General features: G+C 37.1%; 1 protein-coding gene across 8 annotated transcripts in view; it reads right to left on the reverse strand.

Moving 5' to 3' along the window:
• The window catches only part of YAP1 (Yes1 associated transcriptional regulator), a 95,706-nt gene that overhangs the window by 35,181 nt on the left and 42,580 nt on the right, over positions 1 to 17,945 (reverse strand). For 4 of the 8 annotated variants that reach the window (XM_062567286.1, XM_062567284.1, XM_062567285.1 and 1 more), the window contains exons 3-4: positions 10,374 to 10,489; positions 1,672 to 1,785 (exon numbers count right to left, since the gene is read on the reverse strand). In XM_062567286.1, coding sequence (XP_062423270.1) covers positions 1,672 to 1,785; positions 10,374 to 10,489 — 230 coding nt within the window. The remainder of the gene's footprint in view (positions 1 to 1,671; positions 1,786 to 10,373; positions 10,490 to 17,945) is intronic. The other 4 variants (XM_062567288.1, XM_062567287.1, XM_062567291.1 and 1 more) reach the window with 1 other exon arrangement.

The following is a 17,945-nucleotide window of genomic DNA, read 5'->3' on the forward strand; positions in this document are numbered from 1 at the left end:
CTGCAAGATTACTTCGGAAAATAAAATTGGCCTGCCTCTTTTCACTGCAAAAGGCAACACTGATTTTCAAAATGACTGCTTCCTTTTAAGCCTTTTCACATATTCAGTAATTGTGAAGCTGCAAATTACCCACACACTCCTCCTGCAATACACAAACAGTTCTGAAACCGGCCGGCGGGTGTCAAAGCCAACACGGACATCTGCCAAAGCTGACAATCATCAATATATATATATATATATATATATATATATATATATATATATATATATATGCCCCACCTTTGGGCTCAAGTTGCACAGTGGTTCAACCTGTCTACAAACTAGTGAGCAGTTTATAAACAGTGTGATAATTTAGTGTTTTCCATAAGAGCAAACGGATGTTTAATGAAAGCACTTAAGCCTACAAAACAAAAACACTGAAAATTCTAACAGCTGTTTCAGAAAAACAAAACAGAATAGTGACTGTTGAGTTTTGCAGCTCTGTGTTTATATGGCATTCATGGAGTTAATGCCTCTCCCAAAAGGGGCCCACAGTTGTTGTTAGGTCAACCCCTGTAAAGCTTCAAAGGCTTTGTATCCCCTCAGCCTGACCTACTCAGTGATCTGCACACTGTTTTCATTTAGTTGCACTGAATCCAAAACTAAAGCTTGAAAACCACAATGACTTTTTTTAAACTCCTACTGTTTTTTCCATAGCTGTGGAAAAATAACTAAAATCCAAATGAGTTGAAAATAGCAAGTTTGAGGGAAAACAGATCAAGGAAAAATTAATACATCTAATAAAATTTACACAGACAGGTCATGACTTCTTCCCAAAATAATGTAGCAATTCCATCTTAAATACATAAGAACAATCACTTGAATGATCCAAGGAGCTCATTCAAATGTCTCTTAATGATGCTATATTCTATTGCTATTTGTATCCACAGTGGCAGTATTGTATTGCAAAGTTTGCAACTACACTTTTATTGTAGAGAAATATTGCCAGAACATTAATGTAGAAAAATGTTGCCATAAGCCTGAAGTGTAAGTTCTATTGCATTAGATATTTACATCTAGATCTTCTGATTCCTAATTTATGTGACTATTTCTATTTCCAATATGACATAGTCTAATTAATATTCTTTACTCCTCAAAAGAAGATTAAAGTAGAAGTAACAGAACTAAATATTTCTCTCCATATTGTTTAAAACAAATTTTTTCATGATCATTACTGTGACAAGCTGGAATTACAAGCTGGTATGTTTCAACCATATTTAAAGAGCGTAAGTCGTTACTAGACAATGACCTCTTCAGGATAGCGCAAACGTAAGTAATTATTTATTTGGGAATTAAAAGGCTTTTCTTGCGTAAAATTTTGCAAGTTTAAGGGAGCTTGGACAAAATTGTCACAGACATATTGTTCCTGAATGCCACCAAGTTTAGGAATCGTATGGATTGTATGGCAAAATCCAAGCTCCTAGCATTAGAACCTTTGGTGACATGTACTACTACAGGATATATGCTAATCTTTCAGAAAAAAAAATAAATAAGATCTCTATGGTTCAAATTAAAATATATTTTAATCTTATTTAATCTTACTACAAAAAGTTTCCAAAATATGTCTGCAAAATGAAAGCTGCTAAGTGAACTGAAGCAGATCAAAAATTCTGAAGCGAGATGAACTTTTACCAAAGCGTGGGTCAAGCCTTGGGTCTAGCCAAGATGTGGTCTTGTTCTTATGGTTTATGTAGTAAATTTCTCCATCCTGGGTCATAGCTTGTTCCCATCCATCGGGGAGTGGGCCTGCAATATAGAAGGAAGGAATTCATGGCGCGCTCTTGTTTGCTCCTGTTGAAAATTGATCTAAAAAAAATTCTAACATTTTACATATATAACAGTACATGAAACAAGAGAGTTCCAAGCTCATATCTTACATTTCTGAGTTAAGGGCAAAGAAGTGGCAGGTGGGAAATCAAAGAATAGAAAGTACTTCTATCATTTTTCTTTAGGATTTGGAGTTCAATTTTGAAGAAGCTGTTAACATCCTTTTATGTACTTCTGACACTACCTTTTGCTATAGCCTTACAGTACAAAACCAGCAATAAATCAAGCCTGCCAGAATGAAACCAGCATAAAGCACCAGAAAAAAAGAGTAAGGGTAGTCTACCTTTCATGGAAAAGTTCATCTAGCGAATAGAAGCTAGCAGCAGCAAGACAACATGACAAGATTCTAAAATTATATTTTGCTCTTCCATAAGTAACTAAAAAAATTCATGACTTGTTTTCCCCTTTCCTCATACTGTAACTTGCTGTGAAAGTGTTAAAAGCTGCAACAAACAAAAACACAAACCTGAAGAGCAGGAGACAAAAAAGCGGATGGAAAAGCAAAAGTCAAAAAATAGCAGTAACAGACAGAAGGACAAAGCACTAGGAATAGCAGTGATACACCTCTATGAGCAGGAAGGCACATTCAAGGAAACCTGCATTTAGGAAATGCTGAAGTGAGACAGGTGACAGTGTTTTGGAGTCCAGTTAATGCCTAAATACAGGGTATCGACGGGTTTCTCTTATGTTCCAAACTGCAACTTCTGAGAAAATAACCTTCATTTGATACAGTCTGTGAACCACTCATTCTCATGTACATAAGATCATGTACATTCATCTGTATTTTGCTTAGTCTGAAAGCTATTCTCCAAGCTGAGTTCATCTCATTTCATTTGACAGGTGCTTTACAAATACATGTTTTAGATTCTTAGATCTACCATGTAGATAAGGACTTTAAAAATTATCTGAAATAGATACAGGAAAAATCTTACCCTTACTTCTTTAAACTTAAATACAATCTTAAGATGATGTATCAAGAGACCCACTACAAACATTAAGAATGTAAAAGAAATTAGAAGAGGACCTGCTCCAGGAAGCAAGTTAACCTTTCTTACTGCTCTTCCTCAGTGTAATATAATAAAACATTATTAACAGCCATCTAGCTATTAGATCTTCGACTAACAGACTGTTCTGTATAATGTAAGAAGCATTGTGTTAAGTATGCAGTCATTAAAATCTCACACGAGATTCAGATACACACACAAAAATTTAAATAAGCGCCTGAAGCATCTAGTATATCAAAGTACGCTAATTCCCTCAGAGTTTGTTCTGAAGTCATACTACTGTTGAAAATTTCCAATTTTAAAAGCTATTATGGGGAAAAATAGATCTGTTTGCTTAATCTCACAATATTTTCTCAAGCGAATATCAAAAAGAGTAAAATAACCATTAGACCGCATTCCAGTAATATCCCAAAGCACAATCAGAATTTCTTACGCTAATATTTGGCCCAAGAAGATGCCCTAAAAACTGTATTTCTAATCTATACTCTTACATTCTGGCCCAGAAAGCTATGCCTTTCTTGACCGAACTCATCACTCCATCAGTAGAGATACAAGTTTTCAAGTGAGGACAAACGGAGATCTAACGATCGGACATCTTCCAACACTCTGTACTCACAAGCTTTAAATACTGCATACAAAAGCACCTGGTTTTTATCAGGGGCTAGTAAGCAGGATGAGCAAAAAAAGATGAAAACACATGAAAACATTTATAAATCTTAAAATACCCACAGTATGTATAACAGGACACCTACATAGAATTCAAAGTTCAAGTTCAAAGAACCTTGTATTTTGTCATCATACCCAAAAGACCAGCCAGCTAATCATACAGATGCTGTTTTATGAAACTGAGGCACTTGCCACAAATCATCCAAGTGCAGAACTCAACAAAGAAGCAAACAGGTCCCTCAGGTGTTGCCTCAAGTTAACATCCTTGCCACTTAGACTATCTCACTACCATCTCCCACAGAGTCCTTCAAATTCAACATCCCTACGAGGTGAAGCTCAGTGAGAAAAATCTCTTCTGAACTCCAAAGCCAAAAGAACAGCTGGCTCCAGGAAAAACAAAACTAGCCTTGGGGTGTCAGTCCCTATGAACATCAAGTAAAGCACGTACTGGTCTAGCATGTTCCTTTGTAGTAAATAAGGACAAAATGCCTTTGAAGTAGAATGCCAGCAGTTGTTCAGTCCACCTACCTTTCGGAAGGATATTGCTTATTAGATTCAGTGATCTAAAGAGTATTAGCTTATTAGATAGATCCAAACCTGGGCAGGTTTCCATTTCTAAATAAAATACAACAGCTGCAGACAGGACACTAAAGATCTCTATGCTCACCTGGCTGCCACGATAGCAAGTCTTCCTTGGTAAGTGCCATCAACAGCTGCAGGAACAGACTTTCATCTATAGAGACTTTTAGCATTAAGTACTATGTTGCTTTCTTCCCTAGCCAGTAAATTGTTCTCGTCTTTCTGCTGTTGTGCCTGCACTTTGAAACGGTAGATCCAAAACTGATTAGTATTAGTTTTCTGAGAGGTGGAAAAACCAATGACTATCAGTCTGATTTTGTAACTGACTCTGAAAAATTCTGGTTTAGAAACTAGTAAGAGAGGAAATACGAAAGACCACAATGAAGGGTAGCAGAAACATTCACTCAAGAGCATCTAGGAAAATTCCTGTGCAATTATATGTTCCCTTTCCCAGAAGGTTCAATAGGAACAGAATTCTCAGTATTAACTTAAGTTTTTAAGTAGCTTAGATTATATAACCTGTATTGTTCCTTTCAGATCTGCACACTAAAAATGTCTATGATTACTTTAATCCACGTTATATAAGAACCACCAAACTGGGTCCAACCAAGAGTCCATCTAGCCTACCCATCAAGCTTTAAGGTCACAATAATCACCGAATATCATAAAAAATGGCAAACAGCATTTGCAGAAAGAGTGCCCCTCGGCAGTCTTGTGTCCAATATGTCCAATGCCAAGAAAACATGCAATAATGCACTGTGAACCAAGTTGACCTCACCTACCAGAGAAACCCCCAGCTGCTGAATAGACTTATTGCAAGGAGACTATAGTTGCTAAGTGTTAAGTGTGCTCTCATCAGTGCACTAGGGGTTCTTAAACCAGCAGTTACAAAAGGCGAAAAATGATACCCAAGAGCAAGAAGCTGCAAGGAGTGCTGCTGAATACACACTGGTTTCCCAAGCACCTACTTGCATTAGCAAGCATCAAGAGTAGAGAACCGCTGGACTCGAGTGAAATATTTCAACAACTGAAACGAAGAAGGAGGCTTACTTGTTCTGGGTGCACAGATATATTGCTGAGAGTCTACTGCCTATTTAGTAACTGTCAGACTCTGTACACTTATAAATAAAGTACTGAATGTCCAAACAAATTAAAAAACAACGTGGCTCTAAGTACTCTGCTAGCCTCCAGATACCTCAGGTGATTTCCTGAGCCAGATTCTGTCTGTTTAGTCAGGCACAAAGGATCCCTCTTTTAAGCACTTCTCCAGTCTTCCCTTTAACATTTGTAACCCACAATATCCTTGTGACAAGGTCGCCTACCAGTTCTGTTGGATGTCTCCCAGTTCAACCAAATACAATCACAGCTATAAACTTGCAATTCTGTGAAGCTACTTGTACGGGAAGAGAAGAGACTTACAGTTCACCTTGTCAGTTACTATGGTATTTTTTAAGACACTGTTATCCAAAAATTAGATTCCAATTTCCAAATGTAAATTATCTTTAGAAAAGTACTGATAAGGCATAATTTTGTAACTAACCATTTATACGGTGCTGTAATTTAGTATAAATACATGTAATTTCAAAGGTGTGCATGTGTGTATCCATTTGGCAGGTGCCTCCTCTTTTGGTGTGTTTTTTTTTTCTTTTTAAAGATACCATTTTTGCCATAAATACAGTCTTGAATTCAAAGCAGAGCTCATTGTCAGCAGATAGAAAGCAACAGAAAGAGTAACACTAAAGCAAAAATGTAACATAAATTCAAGTTATGCTGGGATACAAGTTAAATCTTAGAAATCCTTATAATTTCTGATACCTAAATGTAAAATAAATGTAAATAAAGCTGAGAAAAAGCATGAGTTTGCCACATAGAAAATGAACAAGAATTACTTTATCACTAGATTAATGCACATTATAGAATATTGTATTTAGCAATTAAGAGAACACGTATGAACAACCTAGGAAAATCAAATTCTAGTGAACTGATACAAAAAAGCACAAAAAAAAAATAAGGCAGGGGTAGTGGAGAATATTTGCTTGTGAAGTAAGAAACGAATATTACTGCCTTGGAGATACTTGGAAACTTGAGTTTCACAACAGAACATACGTAGTGTTGACCGCACACAAAACAGAATTTGTAGTATGACAGGTTACACAGAGGAGACAAAGCTGCTTCTGAAGTAAGAATCTGAAGTGAAGAGCTAGAACATGTTTTAGCTATTGGAATATTCCACCCTCCCCTTGAGAGGGAAAAAAAAAGAAAAAAAAAAAGAAAAGAAAAAAAAGAAAAAAAAGAAAAGAAAAGAAAAAAACTCCTCCCCACTACAGAACATTCATTTTCCTACCTACCTTTAACCTGGCATTACGAACTACCCGAAGAGGTACTCAAAATGACACAAGGGCTATGATTTTTCCTCTTCCCCTTAGACTGCAGTTTTGAATTGGGCTTTCTGGTGAAAGTGCACAAAGTCAGGGAATCTGCACCTAAGCTAACGTCTACGTGCAAGCAGAAGAGGCTAAAAGGAGCAGTGCAGTCAAGCACGACTCACAAGATAAAACTGTCTGGAGAAGGCCAGTATATTAATACACTGTTATTATCACTTTAATTTTATAAGAAACAGATATTGTTTATTTTCAAATTTGTAACTGCATCTTAGTAGGAATTGCATAGAACAGGTTCCTTAGTATAATGACTAACTTTATTACTATATATTTTGTTATTACTATATACTTTCTTAAAAAGAAGACAGAACTATTTTTTTTCTGCAATGCCCTTAGGGAAAAAATGATACAACACACATTAAAAATAATCAGAGCAGTTGAAATTAAACTTTATGCACTTGTTGCACACTTAGCAATAACAAGCTTGCTTTCTTTCCACTATTGACCATAAGCTTTTTCCCATATTGACTATATTTCCAATTATTTCATTTGATCGTCTTCCGTGAAATAGGATTAAACAGCAAACGTTATCTAAAGAATACCATGTTTCATACATATGGCCCCAAATATTTCAGTTGATTAAATGGAGCAAGTTTAGCAAGATTGAAACAAAAAATACCAAAAAATAAAGTTACTTTCCACAATCAATGCCCTCCTATCAAGGATGTATGCTAAAGAACACTCAAAATCGCTCATTCACAAAATTATGCTGGAAAAAATGAAGCTGTTCAGATACCTATTAACTTCCTTAAAGAAATGCAACTTGCAAAAAAGATATTCAGTGTTTCATCTAGTTTTACTTGATACAAGAGGAGGCATTTCTTAAGAAAAGCAATCTAAAAATCTCAGCATCAGCCTAAACAATATTCCTTCATTCCTGTTTTGAATTTAAACTCTTCCTTTTGACTTGTCAACCCTCCTAACACATCTTTTGGTTTTGCTCTCTTCCTGCTTCCCCTGAACTCCACTTGTTATATTTATCCATTTATCCAGAAGGGGATATTGTCTTCAATGTGTAGGCAGCAACTTTCCTAGTTGCACTCTATGCCTCCTTCTTCACTTTGTTTTCCCATTCTCAGTTCTAGCTAATGGAAATCTCCTATGGCTTTTAAGACTGCCCCTAAAAACCTGTTCTATCACAGTGCAACTTTACCCCAAAGCCCCTAAAGCAGTCGGTAATTATATACACTTGACTTGTACTAAGATTTGGAAAGTAACTCTTGATTAAGAGCCGCACTTAATCAGCGCTGTATAAGGATGAACTGTGAAGAAAGGGACACATTCTCTCTCTCATGGTATTTTGGATTTATTTATTTTTTTTTTTTTTTAACAAGTCAGTGACCTCCAGCTGTCACAATACTTAGATTTGCTTTTTTCCCCAATATCTTTCATTAAAGGTCTTCAAAGCATTAGGGCATGTTTTGTTGTCGACATTTCAAACCAGAAACTTGTGACTTATAAAGTCCCAACTTTATTTCCTAGTTCTTGGGGATAACTATCCCAATTAGAACTACTAGAATATAGTCTTATACAATGTTGCACTCAGATTTAAGTTCCACTGTGCCCACAGGATAGTTATTTCTGATCTTTCCATTTCTCTTACTTTTCAGGAAAGCCACCAAAGAAGCAAAAATTACCACAAACTCAGCTTTAAAAAGTAACAGAATCAGGCGTAAGAAACTTTACTAAAAACAAATATGCAGTCCTACTTTGAAGTTAGAACAAATCAGGTATCAAGAAAAGAATCATATACATATAAAATCATATAAAATACAAGTAGGCTCAATATTGTTTAATTCAAAGCACATGGAAGTTAAACAAAAGGAAATTAAGATAGCAGATGCATCCAAAGAGCCAGTTCTAAGCTACACCACCTCACCCGATACAAGCTTAAAAAGAAAAGAAGTCCCAGAAACACTTAACTATCAATACACAGAGAGGTTTTGATTTCTTCATGAACTCCAGAAAAGTCAGAGCACTGAAAAAATACAAGACTTTCAATTCATCTCCAATACAAATTCATTTGTGTATTTAAACATAAACATCCAATGAACTTCTGTTCAAAAAAGTTTGTTCTCTCAAGTCACAAAACAACCCACCGATCTGTTTCAACTCTATTGAAGCAAGAGTTTCATGAGCAACATGAGCAGCAAGATCAGTGTAAGAGCACTTGATCACATTTGCATCAGTCAACTTTATTAAACCCTTGATATATATTTTTAACTAATTCTTGAGTGGTAATTCTTACATTCTTTTTCCATTTTTTTCCTTTTTTTTTTTTCCTGAAGATCCTTTACTGGGATAACACTTGTAATGATATGTTTTTTTTTCCAGGTACATATAGTGTATTTTACTTCACTAACAATATTGTTTTGTCTTTTAATCCATAGTAAAATGGGGACTTTGAGAAGCCACCTTAAAACACAGAATACGTTGATATTCAAGCAAAGAGCATCTAGTTTTAATGTTAACATGAAGATAAACCAAAGGTAAGGTAGACCAAGAGAATTGTCACTTTTCTCCCATCCCCTGTTCTTCAGAAGTGTTCTTGTAAAAATGTATCATCATCTCTAGTGCAGTAAAATTCCTAGGATATATTTATAGGAAAGAAAATTACATTTTCAAATTACATAATGAAAGCTTAATTGCTGTGAATCACAAGTTCTTAAACTTGAACAGGACTCCTTCATTTGTTTCAGGATAATCCAACCTCTTGGCCTAGCCAATAAAAAATTGAGATACATTGTGATTAGCTTCCCCTCTAATACTCAGTCATGAACAGCACAGTTTGCTCATGCCCGTTAATCTTTTGGCACTGTCTGGCAGCATGTAAATTGCAGCACGAACAAGACTTTCTGAATGGACAACAAAAATGAGCACAAGACAATAACCTTAGCAAAATACAGGAACAGCAGACATACACAAAATCAGGCTGTGAAAAAATAAATAAAAAACAAAATTCAGTGACAGACAAAAGGCAACAAAGACTAAAGAAGAGTGCAGCAGTCACACTAGCATAGAATCGAATTTATCTACTTGTTTTCTGCACCATCAAGACAAGAGAGCTCTGAAAATAAGTAACAGTTTTTGCAACAACAACAAGCATACTATACTGCTGTCTAGTGATGGCCCCCACAGACTATCTGGAAAAAAAAATAAAAATAAACTCATAAACCACCACCAATTCTATACTCCAGGAAAAGACATCTGATACCCTTGGCTCACGAATAATTACCATGATACAGGATTTTGGGAATGACAGGAGAGGAAGAAGAAAAAACAAAACATCTCTGCTGCTAAACAAGACTTTTCATATGTTTGCTGTATTCACTTAGGGAAGACAGAAGAATGAGTTGTTCGTAACAAATGTTGGAGACGTAGAAGAATGCAACACCAAATCTTGTAAGTAAGCAAAGGGAGGGAGAAGAACGTTGCAAAAGCGTGACAGCTTTAAAGTGAAACAATAACAGTTTAAACACAAATCCTGTTTTCAATAAATTTAGCAGCATTTTCAAGCCAGAATAAATTAAGGTAGAACTTCTGCTTCTTTAAATGTTTAAATTATCCAATTGGGGGGGGGGGAACAAATAAAAAAAATCCCTCACAGAATTAAATGAGAAAGAATTATAATTGTTATAAAGTTTCTCATACCTCAAGCATCAGCCTCTTGCTTGATGCAACAGGCTTTTCAGATTTGAAGTTTTAAATCAGGATAACCGGAAGGACAATTATTAGATTTGGAGTCCCCCATCCCTTTCAGAATTTACAGAGATATTTCATTCGCATGATCTTTTTCATAAATATTGATTTTGCTTACCTGATGCTGAGTTCATGATGTTCTGCTGCACTGGAGGACTGGTGGGAGCTGTAACATTCATCTGGGAAAGCATGGCCTTCCTAGGATCTTGCCATGTTGTTGTCTGATCAATATGACTAAGACAAAACAAAGTCAGAGTTAGAACAGTCGCGTATTCACAACAGCGACCTGCTAGCAAAGAAAGTTTAACAACAAAAGGTTAAGCCAGCAAAGAACAGCCACATTAAAATCCAAGCACAAGATCTTTCTGGATTTTTTCCAAGCACTGCTGTAGGTCAGATTCTCAAACTCTTACTCTGGTCACCACCACTTTCTCCACAAACAGCTGCACTGAAGAGAGCTGCAGCAATGGTGAGATAAGGGTCCACATGAGTATCAGAATCTAGGTTCTCTCTAACCGGTTTAGCCCAGTTGGTCAGAGCATGATGCTGCTAATGCCAAGGTTGTGGGTTCAATCCCCGTACGGGCTACGCTGAGGGTTGGACTAGATCATCTCCAGAGGTCCCTTCCAACCTTACCATTCTATGACTCTCTCTCTATGGTTCTTGTACCATAACTTACATCTATGAAGTAAGTATTCTCTTCCCTTTTCTCTTTGATTAGCTACTTGTCATTTTTAAAGCGTCACTTCCGAATCTTTCAGACCAAGCCAGTTATGTCTGTCAAGTAAGTTGGCATGAGGAATTTTTTCAGCACCTCGGCAGCTGTAATGAGCTAATCATGAGTAATCAGCAATCCTTCTAAACTTTCTGGGTATATATCACATTCTCAAGATAGATCATTTGAGGGACTACTCCCTTCCTCTCTGATAACTGAACATCATTTCTGTGGTAAGTCACCAGCCACACTATAGTAATAACAAAAAAAGTGATGTTCAGCTGCCTTCAGTTTAATGTGAAAAGATGAGGACAGCTGGATTGCTAAGTATCTCAACTAGCCCTCTACAGAATCTAAAGACAAAAATTTTGGAGTTTGCTTTTGATCTAGTTTAATAAATTGGTAAATATATTCCACACTTTCATAAAATTATTTGTCCACCAAAAAGATAAAGCGTAATGAAAGATTACTTTGCTTTATGAGTATGTACTTATCGTGCTTTGCAAACAAGTAATGAATGCACAGGCTATTCCTCAACAAGTATCACGATATCTTGATACTGTAAGTCAAGATTGCTCTGAAAAGTACATGTAGACAAAAAATAAAACTAGTAATATGCACTAAGCTTTGACAGTAAGGCTTGTTATCAATTCAGTTAGAATTGGTATAAATTAGAAATGATAATGAAATAGAATCGTTAGTATTCAAAATATATGTCATTAAATTGGTACCATTCTTTCCTTACACTAATCATTCTCAAGGTTGCTTTTTTCTACACTACATTTCCTTCAGCAAAACTTACATTTATTGCTAGAATATAAATTATACTGGTGATCTCAGTTCAAAAATAGATACTTCAATTCATATCTCTGCCTTCTACCTGTGTCTTATGTTGTGTTGTGTGTGTATCCTGTGAGATCAATGCAAATTCACAATGAAATATCAATCCGTCTGTAAATTTTCCATATCTTCATGTTAGGATTCAAGAATTATGCAGCAACTGTTCCTTTAAAACATTTTACTTTATACATTCAAAGGGGCATGTAATTTAGACTTGGTCACATTCAGCACAGATGTTCTGAGGACATCAGTATCTTACCTCGTCATCCTGCTCTCCACTGACTGGAGAAGAACCTAACTAAATAAGCATTGCTAGTTCTGTTCTGACCAGTTTTGGGAACATATTCAAGCCTGAGGTGAATCAGGGTCCAGGAGTGCCTATCTTCTCCATCGACTATAAAGGGAACCTAAGGTAACTAGGTCAAATACACAGACATTAGAAAAGATGAATCTCAGACCTTGTTTATGTATATGCGTGACTACTGCATCCAAGAGCTCTGGTCATAAATAAAAACCTCACCCTAGGTTGAGCTGGACAAACAAAACAGAACACTGTTTCCTCCCTGCCTCTATGCCTAGCAATTTACTAAAGAAATCCTTAACTCTGATTAATTAAAATATGTTCCACTAAATTACTAAGTGTTTTCTAATTTGCTTCTTGATGTTCAGAAAGTAAACTTTTCAGAAAAAAAACAATACAACAAAACTTCTGGACATAGTTCATTATTTCGAAGAAGTGAAAGTGAACGAAGAATTTCAGAAGATCGTAAAATGGGACATTACTCAGCAGACTAACTGCTCATGTAGAATTATTTATCTCATTCAAATCATTAAAGGGACTTTCCATTATAAGTTGGAAAGCATCGCAAGTGGCTTCAAAGATGGAGTTCTATTTTAACTTACGTAACTTTTTCCCTACATGTATTTTAATCTCTCTAAACACGCATGCAAACAATTCCAGGCCAAAGAGTTACAGACATGTTCTAAAAGGTTTACAAAGTAGGTGAGAATGTCATTTGTATAAAAACACAATAGTAAACAAAGCCCTACTTTGCCTCCATGCAGCAAGTAAACCCCTTTACTACTGCAGGGCCAGTTAAAATGGTGTTACTGCCATCTTAGTTTCCACCATAAGGCTCATTTAATACAAGTAATACTAAGCAGACTGGCATCTTTGATTGCAGATGTCGTCCAACATCCAGCTCCACTGAGAAGCATCTGTTACATGCAACAAGACTTCTTTACTTCCTTTTTAGCCTATTTATTAACATAACAAGGCACAATATAATAAAGACTGACCTATATGTCTCTACACACTGGATTATACATATACTTTCATACTGTAATTGTTTTTTCTTTTCCTGTTAGTCAATTCTACAAAGCAGCGAAAGCAGGTGAAGATAATACAGACGGAAAAAGCACTGCAGCCGGTAATGCTTCACAGACTGTGTTTAAATTACAGTACCAGCCTGCGCCACTCCTCCCCTATATCTCCCATTTGTCAAGTGTGCTCAACTCAGTTCTGGGAACAGTGGAAACTATGGGAAAACACCACTTCATCCAAGATTACGCATTTATTTATTTCCATTTAACTCCCATAAAGATACTAGGAATATAAATTTATAAAACATATCCCTGTAAGATACATATTATTTTATAGCTTTATGTTATCACTATTTAAGCATTGAGTAAAAAATAAAAGGAAAAAAGTTATCTCACTGCATTACAGAATTGTATTTGCAGAGTGAACTATTGTAACAGGAAAAAAAAAAAAACATCAACTCACCAAAACAAATCTGAGTATTGGAGAGATGAATGTACCATGGAGTAAGCAATTTCAAAAGTACAGTAAATTTTATACACAAGGACAGCATTATTGGTTCCTCAAGACTGCTCAAGCATACCATGCAGAGTACGATTAACATTCGTGCAAAGTTATGAACATGGTTAACTCTTTCAGCCATCAGCTGCCAACCCTTCTCGAGCTGAGCATCACTTGAGGAGGGCCAGCATGTTCCTTCCTTCACCAGAACTCCCCAACTAGCGTTTCTCTTACAACAAAGAGCCACACAAGGAGTAAGTCTCAAAGTAAGCTGATTATTTTAAGATCATACTAATCATAAGGTTGATTCAAAATAATGCAACTCTTTGTCCTCTCCCTCTCAATTCTCTGCTTTCTGACCTACATTTCAATTCCCCCCCATCTTCACTCAAAACCCTTCTCTTCTACCTCATTCAAACTATATTCCTTGCATAAACTTGGATAAATTCCTTATTGCCCTGGTCCATATGCCAAGTTTTTTTGGTAAGGGAAACAAAGACAAAAAGACAGACAAAAAAAAAAAAAAAAAAAAAAAAAAGCCACTCCCACAACAACAGTTACAAAGTTAAAACTTTGAAATCATGCTAATCAACTTAAGGAATGCAACATTTACATGAATGAATTTTTAAAATAAATTACAGCATTAAATTAATGAAAAGAGCTCTTAATTTTGTTCAGTATCTGCAGCATTTGCAAAAGGATAACTGATCTATATGTTATAAATAATATGTATTTCTCATTATCTATATAGATATTGAAATAGGACATTCCCTAAAGGTAAAGATCTTTTCATTTGTTTTGAATAGCAGCACAGAAAAGGTCTATATGGACCACATCAACACCGCATTACCTGTTCCTCCACTGAACAGATTTTTTCCATAGCAGCTCTACTACATGCCAACTGCCTGAGTCCTCACATTCAATATCTTTATTTTTTACATAATCTGAGGCACATTTTGATAAAGCACTCTTTCCACCCACAAAAATGTTTAAAATATTAAGAACTGATTTCATATCAATAAAAACCATAAATCAATCCCTACATTTTGTATAATACCATTAAATTAAACTTAAATTCAACCTACCCCTGAACTAGAATCGCAGCTCTATACTATGAGCATGGAACAAAAGTAGTAAACAATCTTGAATTAAATCAGCACCTCTGGTATACCAAGGAATATAAAAATATTTTACTTCATAGACTAAATTCTCAACCACAAGATCTAGCTGTCTGCCATTATACATAGCTCTAGTTCATTTATGTTCAGATGAAGCAGACTCTGATACTGGGAAGAATGGTTGTTCCAAGATTCTCCAAATCAAAAAGTACTTTCAAAAAGCTATGCATTACAAAAAGAATCAACTTGCTTTTTTTTCCATGATTTTGCAATATAATACATCATTTGAAGTATTTAACTATTGACAAAAAATAACTTAAAAAAACCCCAGATGTTCTCATGTTATGTATGAAAGGACTATTACTACAGTTAAGAATTAGAATTTCTAATTGAAAAATATTTTTAGAATTAATGCAACTTATCACATGCCAGATTTGTTACATTAAATTTCTAATCAAAATTTAAATAAGTATCAAAAAAAATCCACTCAAAACCAGGGAGTAACAGATGAATACAATAAAACCATTCCTATAATCAGTGACCTTTGTGTTTTCAAGCTAGGTGTGACATGAACTGTAACACTGAATGCTATGTCAGAAACAGACTAACACAAAAGGACACTCAAAAAGTTACTCAAATCCTTCAGCGGAGGCTTTAGGAGGTACATATCCAGCTGATGTATGCAACTAGTCTTCAGCTATGAACGCTGTTTAAGGTCCCTTCAGTTTTGATATTGTTTAGTATTGCAACTGTAATGTTCTTGTTTGTGGACACTCTTCTAACAGTATGTTGAAGACTTTACTCACTCAATGCAATTCTTGCTTATTACAAAAGCGTGCTTCTTTCTTCATTTCTTTTGTCCTAACTAGCATAAAGGCATTTTATATATGGCGCTCACTAAAGTAGACTTAGTGTAAGCCTCACTCAGAATTTCAGTTCTCCTGCAACGTGATTTGGACTGAGAACTTCCCTTTCACAAGAAAGGGTCACATCTAAAAAAAGATGAAATACTACTAACCTCACCAGGTCAGAAATTGTCAGATCACTACACTGAATTGTGCAACAGAAGCGTGACCTTAGGGAAAAAAGCAAAGAACAATGTACAGACCTCACCAGTATGTTCTAATCCATCAGGACTGAAAATATATATATACATATACACACACACACACACATATATATATATGTATGTATATATATATATACACACACACACACAATGAAAGTTGGTTCCTCTGCTGGCACTAGGTGAAAACGAGCAAGTACTTCTGATCCTGAAACTACCATATATTATCTCAGAGAACCAACTTCAAGACGCTTTGCCAAATCTTCTCGAAACCTGTACTATTTCTAGGCACCTTAGGCAGGCCAAGATATCCACTGAAGACATGTTAGAAGGCAGAGAAGAAACTGCTTAACCAATCTGATAGTCTTCTGTGATGGAATGACTCGCTCAGTAGATGAGGACAGAGCAGTGGACGTTGTGTACCTTGACTTCAGCAAGGCTTTTGACACTGTCTCCCATCACATCCTCCTAGGCAAGCTCAAGAACTGTGGGTTAGATGAGTGGGCGGTGAGGTGGATTGAGAACTGGCTGAAAGGCAGAGCTCAGAGGGTTGTCATCAGTGGCATGGAGTCCAGTTGAAAGGCAGAGCTCAGAGGGTTGTCATCAGTGGCATGAAGTCTAGTTGGAGGCCTGTAGATGGTGGAGTTTTCCAGGGCTCAGTACTGGGTCCCATCCTGTTCAGCTTCTTCATCAGTGACCTGGATGAGGGGACAGAGTGCCTCCTCAGCAAGTTTGCTGATGATCCCAAGCTGGGAGGAGTGGCTGACACACCTGAGGGCTGTGCTGCCATTCACAGAGACCTGGACAGGCTGGAGAGCTGGGCAGAGAGGAACCTCCTGAGGTTCAACAAGGGCAAGTGCAGAATTCTGGACCTAGGGAAAAATAACCCCAGGCACCAGTATGGGCTGCGGGCTGACCTGCTGGAGAGCAGCTCTGCAGAGAAGGACCTGGGAATGCTGGTGGATGACAAGTTGACCATGAGCCAGCAATGTGCCCTTGTGGCCAAGAAGGCCAATGGTCTCCTGGGGTGCATTAGGAAGAGTGTGGCCAGCAGGTGGAGGGAGGTGATCCTGCCCCTCTACTCAGCCCTGGGGAGGCCTCATCTCGAGTCCTGTGTCCAGTTGTGGGCTCCCCACTACAAGAGAGACATGGAGCTGCTGGAGAGAGACCAGCATAGGGCTACAAAGATGACCAGAGGGCTGGAGCACCTGTCCTATGAAGAATGGCTGCGAGAGCTGGGCCTATTCAGCGTGGGGAAGAGAAGACTGAGGGGGGATCTGATCAATGTGTACAAGTCCCTGAAGGGAGGGTGTCAAGGGGACAGGGAAAACTCTTTTCAGTTGTCCCAAGTGACAGGACAAGAGGCAATGGGCAGAATTTGAAGCACAGGAAGTTCCGCCTGACCGTGAGGGGGAATTTCTTCCCTGTGAGAGTGACGGAACACTGGACCAGGTTGCCCAGAGAGGTTGTGGAGTCTCCTTCTCTGGAGATGTTCAAGGCCCAACTGTATGCAATCCTGTCTACCATGCTCTAGGTGCCCCTGCTGAGCGGGGAGGTTGGACTAGACCATTTCCAGAGGTCTCTTCCAACCTTACTGATTCTATGATTCTACTGCTTCAGAAAAACGGCCTCTAAGAGAGAACCCCGAATATGGCAGTCTGATCGTAGGACAGTTGTGAGAGCAACAGTCTCTACTAACTCAAGAACAGAGCTAAACAAAAATTCTTGTAAGGGCAGTAACAGCTAGAAAACCAAGATCAGCTTTCAAAGGTAGACAGGCTATGGGAAACCCACAGGCGAATCTGTCAAGGTTTGGTTGAGATATGGAACAGAGAAAAACATTGAGTAGAATCAGCCTAGGCATCTAGTGCATTTATTACCACTCTCAAAAAAATGGAGTGTAGCACACAGAGATTCCTGGGTTTTGACTAATGACGCTGTTAGGGAGACTATTAGACACAACAGAGTGGGTTCAGCTTTGCCTGAGTGCAAAAGCTGTAACATTCTTTCTGCACCCTCTTTTCTATCCTGTTCAGAGATTTCCAAGAATTGGGAAAAAGATTAAAACATGAAACTGATTTTTCAACTATATCAGCATTTTTAATTAAGGGTCGCCAGACTTAAGAGTG

Source organism: Rhea pennata, chromosome 1 (genome assembly GCF_028389875.1).
Source record: "Rhea pennata isolate bPtePen1 chromosome 1, bPtePen1.pri, whole genome shotgun sequence".
Taxonomy (NCBI): domain Eukaryota; kingdom Metazoa; phylum Chordata; class Aves; order Rheiformes; family Rheidae; genus Rhea; species Rhea pennata.